At 43.6% G+C, this 14,447-nt stretch overlaps 1 protein-coding gene across 2 annotated transcripts in view; it reads left to right on the forward strand.

Moving 5' to 3' along the window:
* The window catches only part of DOK5 (docking protein 5), a 149,611-nt gene that overhangs the window by 133,931 nt on the left and 1,233 nt on the right, over window positions 1–14,447 (forward strand). For both annotated transcript variants that reach the window (XM_036070852.2, XM_036070849.2), the window contains exon 7: window positions 7,747–7,867. In XM_036070852.2, the coding sequence (XP_035926745.1) occupies window positions 7,747–7,867 (121 nt within the window). The remainder of the gene's footprint in view (window positions 1–7,746; window positions 7,868–14,447) is intronic.

Consider the following 14,447-nt stretch of genomic DNA (forward strand, 5'->3'; position numbering starts at 1 on the left):
TCTTTTCACTGGAGAATAAGTAGGCAGAAGATGAAGGCATAGTTCAGGAAGCCCAATGGAGAATGTCAGTGAACAGGGAGGGTGGTGTTACCAAAGCTGAGTGGTGAGTGGAATAAAGGAGACATTGAGATGCCGACTTTTTTTGGAACACAGTTTTACTATTTCTCTCTTGAATTGTCCCTCTGACTCAACTTTGCCCACATTTTGTGCTTAAAATATCTGTAGAAAATAAGTTGGTTTATATATACCTAAACTGAGGATACTCTCAGAACTGCATGAGCTCTGGAAGTCTGTCAGGTTGAGCAGACATCCTGGCAGAGAGGCGGCTCTGACTCACAGCTGAATCTCATTGTCAAAACTGTGTCCTGGGTTCTGTCACTTCAGGACCCAGGTGGAGGAGATGGAAAATTACGATCTGATTTGCATATGCAAAGTTGCTCTTGCCACACCCCCGCTGTAGTTACTTGAAGGAGCAACCTGTGCAAGTTTAAGAGCCTGAGGAGGAGGGAGTGAGTTCTTGAAGTACTAACCTGCTGTTGTGATGATGTGTGCCTGTTTCTGAATGGGTCCAGACCGATGTCACAGACACAGCATATGGTATTCATGATCCACCATAGCAGCAGACAGCTACATCCTGTCGTGCTGTTCAATTTCGACAAACACAATGCTCTGCCGTAAAATAGTTGGACTCCGGAGAAGGACAATATGGTGGCGTATTTCGGCTGAGACTCACCACTGCTCTGTACTCCTGTTCTCCCACTCATAAAAGAAGTGCTTAAGCAACAGGTGTCAGCCAGACCAAATGAAGAATACAGACACCAAAAATGTGATTGGTGGCGAGGAGGGCAGTTTTTTGTTTGTTTGTTTTTCTCACCAAGAAGCTATAAATAGCAGTCATTAGAATTTTTTCTCTCCCAAGAGGGTTGATATGTTTTGCCCGTCATTATGAGAGAAGGGCCTGGGCAATCAGCATTTCCGTCACTGTGAGCCTTGGGAGGTCTTTAAAAGGATCTGTCTTTGTTATTGACAATGATAATGATGGGCGACCATGCTTGGGCCAGGTGTCACTCAAGCTTAAATGTCACTTCCCCTGGGACTGATTGACCAGAAGTCATCACCCACTAACTTATTATATCATGAATTCTTTAATAGTCTGGATAGCACCTACTACTATCTGATTTTATTTTTCTGAGGACAGCTTACTTAGATATAATTCACATACTATGCCATACACCCTTTAAACTGTACAGTTTGAGCGGTTTCACTATATTCACAGAGTTGTCTCCGTCACCACCATCAACTCCAGAATATTTTCAGCACCCCAAAAAGAAACTTGTCTCCTGTAGCCATCAACTGCCCAGCCATAGGCAACCACTAATTTACCTTCTCTTTCTCTCTGGATTTACCTCTTCTGGACATTTCGTATAAATGGATTCATACAACATAATGGTCTCTTGCAAATGGCTTCATTCACCTGACATCATGTTTTCAGCTGCATCTATGTGATAGCAGGTAGCAGGACCTCATTCTTTTGTACTGCAATCTGATTACTTTTTATGCGTTTAGTTTGTCTCATTAAAAGGGAAGTTCTATGAGAAAGGGCACCTTGAGGCTCAGATAAGAGGAGGATGTGTCCCATACCCCACCGTTCTCGTAGAGCACAGCCTAAACTGGAGCATGGTCTCTGACTCTATGGTCAATCTCTCTTCCTAGCAACATAGTGTTTTTGTGCCTTTGAAACCCTATCAGTTACAACCATTGATTGGTTGAGTATTTCTGGCCACGGGGCAGCATCAGTACTCACTTAGCCTGGGTTAGGAAGAGACCTATGTGCATCCCTCTGTTTAGGGAGAAAGTTCAAGTGTTCAAGTACAAGACGGCATTTGTTTGACTTTCACGAAGCCTGTCTTTCTTCCCTGGTGGCATCTTGAGCTAACACTGCTAATAGAATGAATAAATGGGTAGAGTTGAACTCCTCTGCTGCTGGACTGTCCTGGCCAATTGTGCATCTGCATGTAGGCAGGTCTTTCCCTGAGGCCTTGCTGCAGCTCATCACTTGAATAGCAAAGTAGGATGGAGCAGAGTCTTATTAGCACGTCCCCCACAGCCAGTGAAAGCCAAGTTAATTTAACCTGGACCTAGAGCTTCCACAGGAATTCAGCCTTGGGCTAACAGTGCTTCTCATTTGCTGGGTTGACTAGGATTGATTTCTGAAAACTATTCCCTGCTACCTGGGCAAAAGTGGGGTTCTTTCATTTGTTCATGCATTCATTCATCCGGTCTGTATTTGTGAAGCCGCTGGAGGCCCTAGTGAGGTGCTGGGGATATGGAGGTAAAATATATACTCACCATTTTCCAAGAGTTTATGGTCTGGGGTAGAGCTGGGGTAGTCTAGCAACTATCAACAAAACAATGAGATGATGAGAGTAAGAATGGAGCATGAGGGGCACCTGGGTGGATCCATCCGTTAAGATCAGGTCGTGATCTCAGGGTCCTGGGATGGAGCCCCAAGTGGGGCTCCCCACTCAGCAGGGAGTCTGCTTGTCCCTCTGCCCCTTCCCTCCCCCCACTCATGCTTGTGCGTGCACACTCTCTCTCTCCCTCTCTTTCAAATAAATAAAATCTTTAAAATAAATAAAAAAAAAAAGAACAGACCTAGAGATATCTGGTAGGAGCACTAGATGTCATTAAGGGAGAAGAGATGTCAGGAAAATGTTGAGGGGTTCCTGAGCTGACTCCTGAAGGGAAGGTAGGCATCAACCAGGTGAGAAGTGGGGAAATGGGGTGCACACAGACCACACACAGCCTGTCTGTACTCCCTATTTGGCTGGCAAGCCCTTCTTTACCCTTATGGGTTGGATTCACTCACGTGCTCGCAAATGTTTAATAACTGGCTCTCTGAAAAACAGTGCATGCATGTGTACACAGAGTTGGGAAATGACATAGAGAAACACGCTATTTTACAGTGTTTCTACCAGGTAGATGTAACCAACTCAAATAATTTCAGAGCATAGATGATAGTGAAATACCCAGGAAGTGATGAGTCTTGAGTAATACATCTGTTATGACTTGAATAACATCTATACAATTGCATATGTTATATACACAGTTTATTTAACTGTAAGTTTGTATAATTTAATTTTTATTGATGGCTGCATTTAACAACCAGCTCACAAAATGCCTGAAATGTAATACTTGGCTTTTGCAAGCTGGTTCGAGCCAGCTCTCTCACATCATTGACTGGATTCATTCTTTCCCTCGGCAAGAGTGTGCCGAGCATCTACTGTTTACCAGGCACTGTTCTGAGAGCTGAGACTACCTCAGTGAACAAAACAAAGAACACAATTCCCTTCTGGTTCTAAAATTCTGATTTTTAGTCACTGATCTTTCCAACCAGCCTTGAGCCTCCATGTTCCCTTTGCTGTCTCCAAGCCTTGTCTTGCACTGACCACAGTCTGGGCTCCCTGGGTGTATCATTCCCAGAGCCGCAAGTGCGCACACATCCAGGCATCTCAAGAGTCTAACATTTAGAAGCAGCAACTAAGGACACCTAGTCTGACCTCAGACATCCTGCAGCCCTCCTGCAGGCTGGAGGTAGTCTGAGAGATGTACTAAGATGCGGAACTACCAGAACCTCTGTGACCCCGGGGGAGATGGCTGGGGATTAATCTGTGTTCCTACCTGATTGCTATGTTCCTTTGTCACTCCTCCTGCTCAGATTTTGATGCCCTTTTCCTGTCATCCCAGGGCACCCAGATTTCCTCTGCTTTGCCCTTACTGTATTGTCTTAGACACAAGCTCTTTGAGGTTATAGACTGTGCCTCAAAATCAACAAGTATTTGATGATAAGCTGAAGAAATGTTCTTTCCATTTATTTGTTCAGGTGGCCAAACCTTGTAAGTTTATCATCTCTGGAAAAATCAAACTTAACATGTTTATGTGCACATGTAAAGACTGCTCCCCACTTGGCAGCCATGGTTTTAGGAGGCGATTTGAATGTGACCTTGAACTTGAACAAACGTGGAGAACAAATAGGTGCTGGTCAGTAGGTTCTGAGAGATGGAGTTCAGGTCCTGGGACAAAGGGGCCAGCCAACACCTTGCTGTGTGAACTCGGGTACCGATTTTTTGGCTTCTTAACACAGGCGACTGGGCTGGATATTTCCGTAGTTTGGTGTTCCATGACTGTATTAAACTTTCCTAATAGTCGCAGGATGCAAAATGGATGGTTTGGATAATTTTTCTGTTTTTTTTTTTTTTTAATATATATAGAGTTCAAGGATACCTATTTAATGAAAAGGTGGGAACAAGACTATCAGATATGGTAGACAGTTCTACTTCAAACACCATTTCCGTATTCACATTGAGTTGAGATGCATTTGATAAATTGGAGAATGATTTATTCTAATATCAAAGTGCGTTGGTGCAAAAAACAAACAAACAAACAAACAAAAAAACAACCCACTTTTCTTTTTTCTAGGCAAGGGAAGCCCAGAATAGTAGGAGTAGAATTATAACCTTTAGCAGGAAAGGGAAAAGCCCTCAGTAAACTACTGCACAGCAGAGCCTCTTCCAGCTAGAGTTTAAGAAGATAAGAAATTGGCAGAGGCACCAAAGGCTCTGCCCGGAGAGGTGCATCCCCACCGTGTACAGCTCTGGACCAGCTCTTGTTCACGGGGCCACACAGCCAGCAGGGCACACCCTTGGGGAAGAGCCTACATTCCATCTCCATAGCCCGGACTTCTGAAGACAGCATTTCTAACCAAATGTTTTTCTGTGTGTGTGTTTTTTTAAACAACCCTTGCAAAACCTCCAGCCTCTAAGCCTCCAAGCTGCCTCTCAGAGGAGCGATTCCTTTGCTTAGAAAGCAGCATACGTTTTGAGGGGTCGTCCCATAAGCCGATTTTCCCAAAAGAATTGCAGATGGGGAGGTTTTTCAGAAATGTCCGTGTCTCGTTATAGCAGAAATAGCTGTACTTCAAACGTTTATGGTTTGGGGTCATCTATTTTTTTGCTCCTTAATGTGAAATTACTATGATTTTTATAAACGAGAAAAACCAAACTATATAAAAGTGTGTAAGGTTAAAAAAGAAAAAGGAGGAAGAATGCAACCTTTCTCTCCATGTACTCAAGATGACCTAATTTTAAATCCTCCGAAAATGTAGCGTTACTTTGTATTTCCAGCTGTGGTGTCAGTGAGCATCCATTCATGTCCCCTGCACTGGGCGTGGAGACTAAGACTCAGAGTGCCTTGCAGCAATAAAGAATGAGGGTGGAAACTTCCCTGATAGGTATCTCACCAAATGACTTCTCACCCTTAAAGAATTGCATTGTTAAATAAGATTTTTTTTTTTCATTATTTTTCTCTGGAGACAATTACGATGCCCCTTTTTTCATGAACTACGGTAATCTTCCAAAGGGTTGAGGAAGAAAGAGAGAGCCAGGCTGTGTAATGTTCTCCATGAAACATGATGTTGGTGTCATTGCATTCTTGTTCCTAAATAAGCTTTCTAAAAATACAGTCAAATCATACTGGCCTGCAGGACTATATTCACGGTACTGCAGTGAATAAGTTGAAGGGACGGCTATTTCCCGAATGTTTTCTTTATATTAACTTTTTTATTGTATTAAATAGAATATCTTTTTATTAAGAAAATCCAATAATCAGGACCTTGGAAATCCAGCTCTTTTCCTTTATTTATTTATTTATTTATTTATTTATTTATTTATTTTTGTGTTCCGTGTAAATGAGGTTGAATGTCACCGGAAGTCACTGGTAACTAGGTTTCTGCTTCTTTGTTTTTGTTTTTTGCTCTTAAGCTTTGAGACTTTCATGTGTACAGAAATAGAGAAACAGAACGTTTCTACTAGCTTTGTGCTCGGCTCTTTGCCCTTTTGATCCGACAGGACATGTTTGGGGAAGAAAATGTCCCTATGAAACCTAGTACTAATTCTACCTGGGGACGCATTCTGGTAATTGTCCTATTGTGATAGGATGGAGAATTCAATCCATTGCATGTAAATGCAACACGTGTAAATTAAATTATCTTTGGAATAAATGGCTCTAATCTTTTTTTCAAGTTCAATCTCATCAACTAGAATGAGTTTTGGTCACTGGGGTATGAATCCTCCTATTATTTCAGCTTCACTGAATGAATGGACAGATATTAGGCCTGGATCTACCATACTAATGAGGTGTGTAGAATGGAGAGTTTTCTTAAAAAAAAAAAAATCTCTAAATGGGCCTTGCAATTCAAAGTAATAATGATTATATCCCTCGTTTTTTTCCTGTACCTAGTTTGTGCTAGACAGGTGCTGAGCAGGTACTGAACTCTAAGACGACCCAAGTGGGCAGGCATTTAATGTCACTGCTTCTCATACAACCAATTAAAATGACATTCCACTAGAAACAGTGGTCTGCAACTCACCATTTCCCTAACAATACAATATATAAATGTTTCCTTTTTCGTTGACGTGAATCTACCTTCCTCTGGTTTGCAGTTGCTAAGTATGTCCTAGTGTCTCAGTGCAAATAACCAGGTCCTCAGCAGCAGAGACTCAAGCTGCCTCTGGTTGGTTGGCGATGCTTGCAAACTATGTCCCACTGCATAAGCTTGTGCAGATCTGTGTATTTCTGGGCACATTTGTAAAACTGAGGTGGGTTATTTGATATTCAGACAACTCCGGGAAATCAAACATTGCAAGTAGTCACTTCTCCTGTTAATGTGTAATAAAGCTAAACCATGATTGCATTTAGACGGGGCTGAGATGAGAGGGGGGCGGGGAGGGCTGCCTCACATCACACTCATGCTCTTCCAGCTGTGTTGTCCCTGTGTACCTGTCCTTCTACTCAACTCCTACCCATCCTACAAGGCCACCTTCTCTCTGAAACTTCCCTTGTAAAGCCAGTTCCGCCAGTGTGTCAGAGAGGCCACAGACGACTCCCCAGGGCCCGGGCCCAAGAGCCCCGGCTTCCCCTTCCCTCCATCAGTATCTGGAACAGGGATCAGGCGCTTGGAAGAGCAGACAGTGTTTTGTTCTGATGCTAGTGACAGAATACCCAGTTCAAATCAGCTTGAACTGAAAAGAGATAATTGGCTCATATAATTGAGAAGTCCAAGGCCAGTTTCCAGGTTTAGGTGGGATCCAAGGTCACCCCCTTTTCTTGGCTGTCTTCCTTGGAATCAGTTCATTGACTGGCAGGCTCTCCCTTCGTTGTTCCAAGGCAGGCTCCTGTTCATCTCCTGTCCCCAGCAGCCCCACAAGGAAGCCCATTCATTCAACACAACGCGTATTTATTGTGCACCGACCACATGCCAGGAAATATTCTGGACCTGGGGGAGAGAGCAGTGAACCACACAGGCAAAAACCCTTGGCTTACCTCTGTTCATTTTCTCTTCCACAAAAGTTCTAATAACTGTTCCCAGGGGTTGTGTCTTACTGGCCTGACTTGGGTCACCAACCACCCCTAGAATCAGTGGTGAGGTCAGCGCCCTGTAACCGGATGGATTGAGCTGAGCTGGGGGGAGGTTCTCCAGAGGAAAGTGGACACACTGTTGCCAGCAGGGGGAAGAACGGATGCTGCTAACTAAGCAAAAACAATAGCTGACCCCGCGGCTCGGCGGGGAAATGCCCATTGATTTGCCCACCAGCTGCTCTCAGGTTCTGACTCCCAGTGCCCCAGTTCTCAGTCAAGTCTTTTCCAGCCCCAGGGTCGCTGACACACTCCTTTCTTCCCTCTGTGCAGCTCCAGATGAAGATGAGCGAGCGGGCCGCCTCCCTGAGCACCATGGTGCCCCTGCCCCGTAGTGCCTACTGGCAGCATATCACGCGACAGCACAGCGCTGGACAGCTCTGCCACCTGCAAGGTAAGCGCGGGGCCAGGTGCCCGGGCAGTGCACCTGGCAGCCCTGTCGGGGGGAGCACAGTCAGCCTGGCTGTCCCCTTCCCCCCGGGGCCAGGGCCCCCATCGAGGCCACACTCCGGGGCACGTCCTCGATCACAGCGTCCTGGGGAAATAGTTTAACATGCGGATTCTTCTGGAAGTGGCTGAGCAAACCACCTTGATCAAACACCTGCACAGGGTGGGGTCCACGCGGCGAGAAAACAGGCTAGTAGTGCACTCGGCACCAGCAGCATCGGCATCACTTGGGAACTTGCTAGAAGGCAAATGTTCAGGCCCCTTCTGGGATCCTGAAAGTTCCAGGATCAGGCACTCTGGGGTTGGGGCCCAGCCATCTGTGTGTTCATCTAGCCCTCCAGGTGATTCTCGCGAATGCCCAAGCTCAGGAACCATGTGCTGTTGGAAGGGGATGCCCTGGGGCAGGGTCCTGGGTTCTGGTTCTGCGGGAAGTCTAAGCAAACCTTAGGAGGCCTGTCTTCCAGAAAAGTGGGCTCAGAAGCAGGATACAGAAGGGCCCATGGTGGGGACAGCAGAAATGATTGGAAAAAAATTTTAAACATTTTCTTATCTTCTCAAATGCAGCTTTTATGGTTTACAGTATGCAAGAATAGCTTGTGCATATGTAACTTATAAAAAATAAATAGGCCTCTGTGGGGGACCCCTGCTGAAGAACTTTGCATGATCAGCTGCAAGACGCCAGAACTTTGAAGGGCATGCGCGAGACGGCACCTAGTCCATATGCAGTAATCTGTCAAATAAATGAATCTGAGAACAAATGAAGGGCCACAGAGGTGGCCGTAAATAGCACTGACTGTTCGCTAGTCACTGAGCCTTTTCAGCCCTTCCTGGTGGCCATTTCTCCCCCGGAGAGCTTTTCCCGTTCTTTCTTCCTGGAAGCCTGGGCCTCTCCCCCCATCCTAGGTCACTCTTTTTCATCTCTAGGTCTTACTCCCGACTCCAAGGTAACCCTCCCGGACTCCCGTATAACTGGCGTGGGATCTTGGCTATGTGTGCTCCCAAGACGAGGGTGCTGACCCCCCTCTTTAGAGTCCTTATCCCAGTGCTCACATCATGTTGAATTGTGTGGCTAGTGGACTCATCTTCCAGGAAGCAGTAAAGCCAAGGAGAGCTGGGGCTTTTGTCCTCATCATTTTATCCCCCCAGTGCCTTGAACCAGTGGCCGTCCTGAGTATTTGTTGAACGGATGTGTCCTGAGGGTACTTACATTCTAGTCTTTGTGACTGTAAGTTCTGCTCCCCAGCAGAGAACATGGCACAGTGTGGATGCTCAGAAAATATATCCTGAGTGCCTGTGTGAGTGAACAAGCTTGCTTCCCAGGACATACCCACAGAGAGAGACAGAGAGTTGGGTTAGATCAGGTTGTCCCGAAGACCATTTGTTCCCTAGCATGTTCACAAATTTTTGCAATATTTGAATTACGTTATCAGCATTTTTCTCATATGCATACCCCCTGTACTATTATTCAATTTTACGCGGTCCCGTCTCCTTAAATAAATTCCTTTTTGTAAAGAAAATTATATGCCACTGCCTTTATACTATTATAGCAGCCGGCTGTGTGTTTTTTTTTTAAGATTTTATTTATTTATTTGAGAGAGAGAATGAGATAGAGCATGAGCGGGGGAGGGGCAGAGGGAGAAGCAGACTCCCTGCTGAGCCCGGGACTCCAGGATCATGACCTGAGCCAAAGGCACTCGCTTAACCAACTGAGCCACCCAGGAGCCCAGCCACTGGCTATGTTTTTTAATATACAATAAGATAAATAGCAGTTATTTTTATTTATTTTTTAAAAATTTTTTATTATGTTAATCACCATACATTACATCATTAGTTTTCGATGCAGTGTTCCATGATTCCTTGTTTGCATATAACACCCAGTGCTCCATGCAGAACGTGCCCTCCTCAATACCCATCACCAGGCTAACCCATCCCCCCACCCCCCTCCCCTCTAGAACCCTCAGTTTGTTTTTCAGAGTCCATCGTCTCTCATGGTTCGTCTCCCCCTCCGATTCCCCCCCTTCAGATAAATAGTAATTATTGAAAGTTTAAAGAAGTATGAATAACATAAATTCACACAAAGCTATTAAATTGCTTTGTAACTTGACTTTCTACACTTAACCAAGATGATCATTACCAAGAAAGCATGTCATTTTAGATTCTGCATGTCGGGCCTGCAAAGAAAAGTTGGGAACCAAAGTGATGTAGGCTTCATAGGGAGGAAATTGATAAGTGACCTTAATTCCTGAGATACTGAGTGGTAATTTGAGAAGTCGGTTTGCATCAAAGGTGATGTATGGTGGGATTTCCCTAGAATAGCATGTTTGCAAAGATGCACTGACAGTGGGATAACCTGAACACTTAGGATATGTTGCAGTTTTAGAATTTATTAGTGAATATCCCAGAGCTTAAGAAAAGCTTAAGAAAAGATGCCATATGAAGAGCGTACTAACCTTCCTCTCCTTAACTAATCAAACTATCCTTAACCCAAATGAGCAGACATTCATCAGGAATGACAAAGCCTAAGGGTCTTATCAGGACCCTAATGGTATAATAATACTTTACAAAATCTTTTGGGGTTTCGAAAAACATCTTTTTAGGTATAAAGAGGATGTTGTGGATACTGTTACACTCTGTTTGTATGCTCCCAAGGTATAAAAGACTGTTCTGACAACATCTACATCTGGTTACTGTGAAGGAAACAGCTCTATTTCCACAGCATACAGACACATTTTTTCAAGAACAACAACAAAATTTGCAAATTCACCTGCACGCAAAAAGCCCATATTAAGGGTGGAAGGCCATACACAGCTCACGGGTCTGGGATGATTGTCAAAGACTAGTAATCCACTAATTCCAAAGTAATAGGAGTGATAATGGTACCTCTAGAAGTAGAGAAGAGCTATACACAGCATTACAGCAAAGAAAGAAATTCGCATTCTTTGAGAAGTTCCCATTATTTCCTTTTATCGACAATAGCATGTCACAAATCAACTCATCAGAATTAAACTTGGGTTTATTCCCTTTATTGTTTTTATTATTAATTATCCCTACAATCTATCACTCAGAAATAATGAGAGATTACTGTAAAATCAGGTTCCGGTTTCTTGGTATAGATTTTTCAAGTGATCACAGACATAGGAGTCCCGGAACAGTAATTCGAGGATAGTGATTTCTTAATTTCTAGTGAGATTAATGGCCACCACAATGAGAATGAATACCACAGATTTCCTGCAGAGCTGATGGATTCTCAAGCTTTATATTGATAATCTATAGGGTTTTGAAGATGATTGTGTTCTAGGTTTTGAAGATGATAATTAAAGCTTCTCTTGCTTGCTCTTTGTCACATTATGATCTTCATTGAACATGAATTTCCGTTTGAGTTCTTACAGTTTTTCCCTGTTTGGCACACGGATAATACTTGCTGAATACTCTAATATCTTAGAGTATCTGTATGCATGAAAATGGCATGATAATTGTTACAGAGTTATTTTTTGCTTTATGTTTTGGTACCAGTTACTCCATCAGATTATTTGCTTCTACATACTTTTGTTCCCCATGTCGGTGAATGTGTTTTATTTTTATATTTAATTTGTACCAATGTTTACGGAGAGATTTCTTCACCTACATGTTCTGCGTTGATTTGTCTACATTTGTTTTATCTTGTGGATCGCTTTTGAGTCACCAGTATTCATTGACATACAGGGCCAATATGTGGTCTATGTGTCGTATGGGACTCAATTTACCAGTAATTTGTTACCTTAAGAAAAAAAAAAGTTCTCAGACTACCTAAAATTATCTTGTTTATTAGAGGTGGTCACTTACATGACAAATAGGATAAGTTCGTGTGTTGATCTGCATATGCTACCTGTCTTCCTCCTTCCCCTCTCCCCACCCCCAGAATAAAGTTGAAACTGGAAGAAAATGAATGACATCATTGCCTGTGTGTGCCATACATTGAGGTTACATGGCCCACGATGTCTTCTTGTTTGATGGTGTTTGTGAGTTGCGACTCCTCTGGCCAGCTCATTTACCTGGGGGATATTTCAGGATGACTTTTCCAGATGACAGATCTGGAAGTTAATCTTGGAAAACATATAGACCCTTACAGGGACATTGGTCCATCTGGTTGGAGAACAGTTCAATTCCTCTCCAAATTCAGTCCTACAGAGCCACCTCCTGGTTGGTTTTGGAATTATTCTCTTATTACTGTCGGTGGTGGGGAAGAGGGGCTGGCTTTGACACAGCGTGGTGGGTGAAGACAGATTTAATCCACCATCACTGCCTCTCCTGCCCCATTTCCAGTTTCCATATCGAAATGCCTTCGAGGGTTGAGCATATACAAAATCAACATGTGAAAGAGGTTTATCACGAATCCTGGAGGAAATTCATGAAAGAGAAGCATTTATCAAGTTGAACACTGTATTCACAGGATTCTTTCAGGAATGCATCGCCTAAAATAACCACAGAGCGGTGGGTTCCCAAGTGTGTTCCGTGGAGTATTAGCCCCAGGAGATATGGCTCTTTCCCAAAACAGTACTGTAGTCCAGTAAGTTTGGGGGAAATGCTCCATGTTACGTTAAATTCTCCTCTTGGAGTTTGAGAATGCCAATCACTGTTTTCAAGGTTTCGAGATGTCCTGCCATAAAGAATCTGTTTAATTTTGTTTAAACTAGAGCTCTGCAAATTTATTTGCACACGAAACCTGTTCTCTCCTTTTTTAATGTAAATAAACATGAACAGACCACTAGTGAAGTGCTAGATTTGTTCCTCACAAGGCAGACAAAACATACTGAATGAGTATCTTTTATGAAGATAGCCTTTCTTAAAGACCTGCTTGGGGGCGGTAGGAGACAGCAGGTATGTCCCTCTTCAGTGGGGGCCCTTCTTAAACTCTGTCACTCCCTTTCAAAGTTATCCTCTTAGGAATCTTTCTTTTACTTCAAAGGTGCTCCATTGCTTAATAGTTCCAGAATCCTTCTATTGGAATTGCCTTGGAAGACAGTGTCCCTTGTTTATAAACAAGAAGAAAATAGGTATCATTTATCAGATTTGACTTTAGATAATTTTAGGAAATCAGAGATTGGCACCAGATGTTTGTGTCACCATCTTGCTGACATCCTTCACGTTGCCGTATATGGTTCTCCTGGCAACACTTGGAGTTGGAAAAAGCAGGACTGTGTTCTCCATTTCCATGAAGGCAGAACCTGAGACCCTTGGAGGTCAAGTACTTGCTCAAGATCACATGGCTAGTGGGTGGAGGGACTAGCGTTAAAACTCCTTTCTTTTATCGTATGTTCTTACCCGTGAGAAGAAATTCTGCCACCATGGGTGTCTCAAAGGCACATATCATAGAAAGGAAAGAACTCTTCCAGAGGATTGGTTCCAGCTCATGCAATTTTCATGTTTATTTTAACGATGGTAGATTCCTAGAAGCAAGTGGCTACTTCAGAGACATCAACACTGGTTTTTCAATATTAATTCTAACACAGTCACATATGTGGTGTGTGCATCAGTTAAGAGAGAATAGATTAAGATCTGAGCAAATGTGAAAGGGTAACAAATAAATGAAAGTCTCAAGCTCTCATGTCTATCAGGATCAGGGAGGATGTGCAAACAGTGAGACAGGGCACGGATGGGCGTGGTGGGGTCCCTGGTGAATCCCAGGAACCCTGGGGCAGAAGAAGGGACAAGAGAACAGGGAATTAGACACCTTTATGGAAGTTTGAAGTTAACTATTGACCATCAATTCCAAATGTTTTATGACCTGTGCAGGCCAGAGAAGAAGTCTGGGCCGAGATAGGGTCTACGGGCTGGTCCCAGCTCATGACCTTTGTGTGACCTGCAAAAATATGGGGCAGGTGATTCTATCCATTTCCTGGCTTTAAGCTAAAAATAGCACTGAAACCAAACCAGAAAGATTCTGTTAGCGAGCATGATGATCGAGGCTGCAGGGGCTTCCATTCTGATGTGACCCAAGTGAATACTATCAGTCACTTTTCTCACATGCTTTTACAATCTAAGCAGTGATAAATGAAAGTTCAGGAAGGGCTTTGTTCTTGACCGAAGATTTGGGTTTTGCATCCATACCGTTTGCACTTGTCTGCTTCCTGTGGGAACTTTTATCAAACCGTAATAAAGATGTATGGGGTATTTACCTGAAGTCCTCAAACTCATTAAGTAATCTCTACACCCAACACGGGGCTCAAACCCAACCTCCTAACCATTTTGAACACATTGTATTTTCTTTCCACTGCACACATACTCATACCCACACACTGTAACACAGAGAAACAGTGTTAATGAGTTTAAATACTACTGCCAGCAGGTGGCAGTAAAACCTCTTGTTTGTATAAAATCAAGTGCTCTGTTTACGGGATCGGCCAACCAGGGACTGCCGGCCAAAGACAGTCCACTGTCTTGTTTTTGTGAACAAAGTTTTGCTGGAGCATCCATGCCCATTCGTCATGTATTCACTGTGGTTGCTTTTATGCTGCGGGCAGCAGAGTTGAGTGGTAGCAGTGAGACCG

The sequence above is a fragment of the Halichoerus grypus genome, chromosome 10 (assembly GCF_964656455.1).
Source record: "Halichoerus grypus chromosome 10, mHalGry1.hap1.1, whole genome shotgun sequence".
In the NCBI taxonomy this organism is placed as follows: Eukaryota; Metazoa; Chordata; class Mammalia; order Carnivora; family Phocidae; genus Halichoerus; species Halichoerus grypus.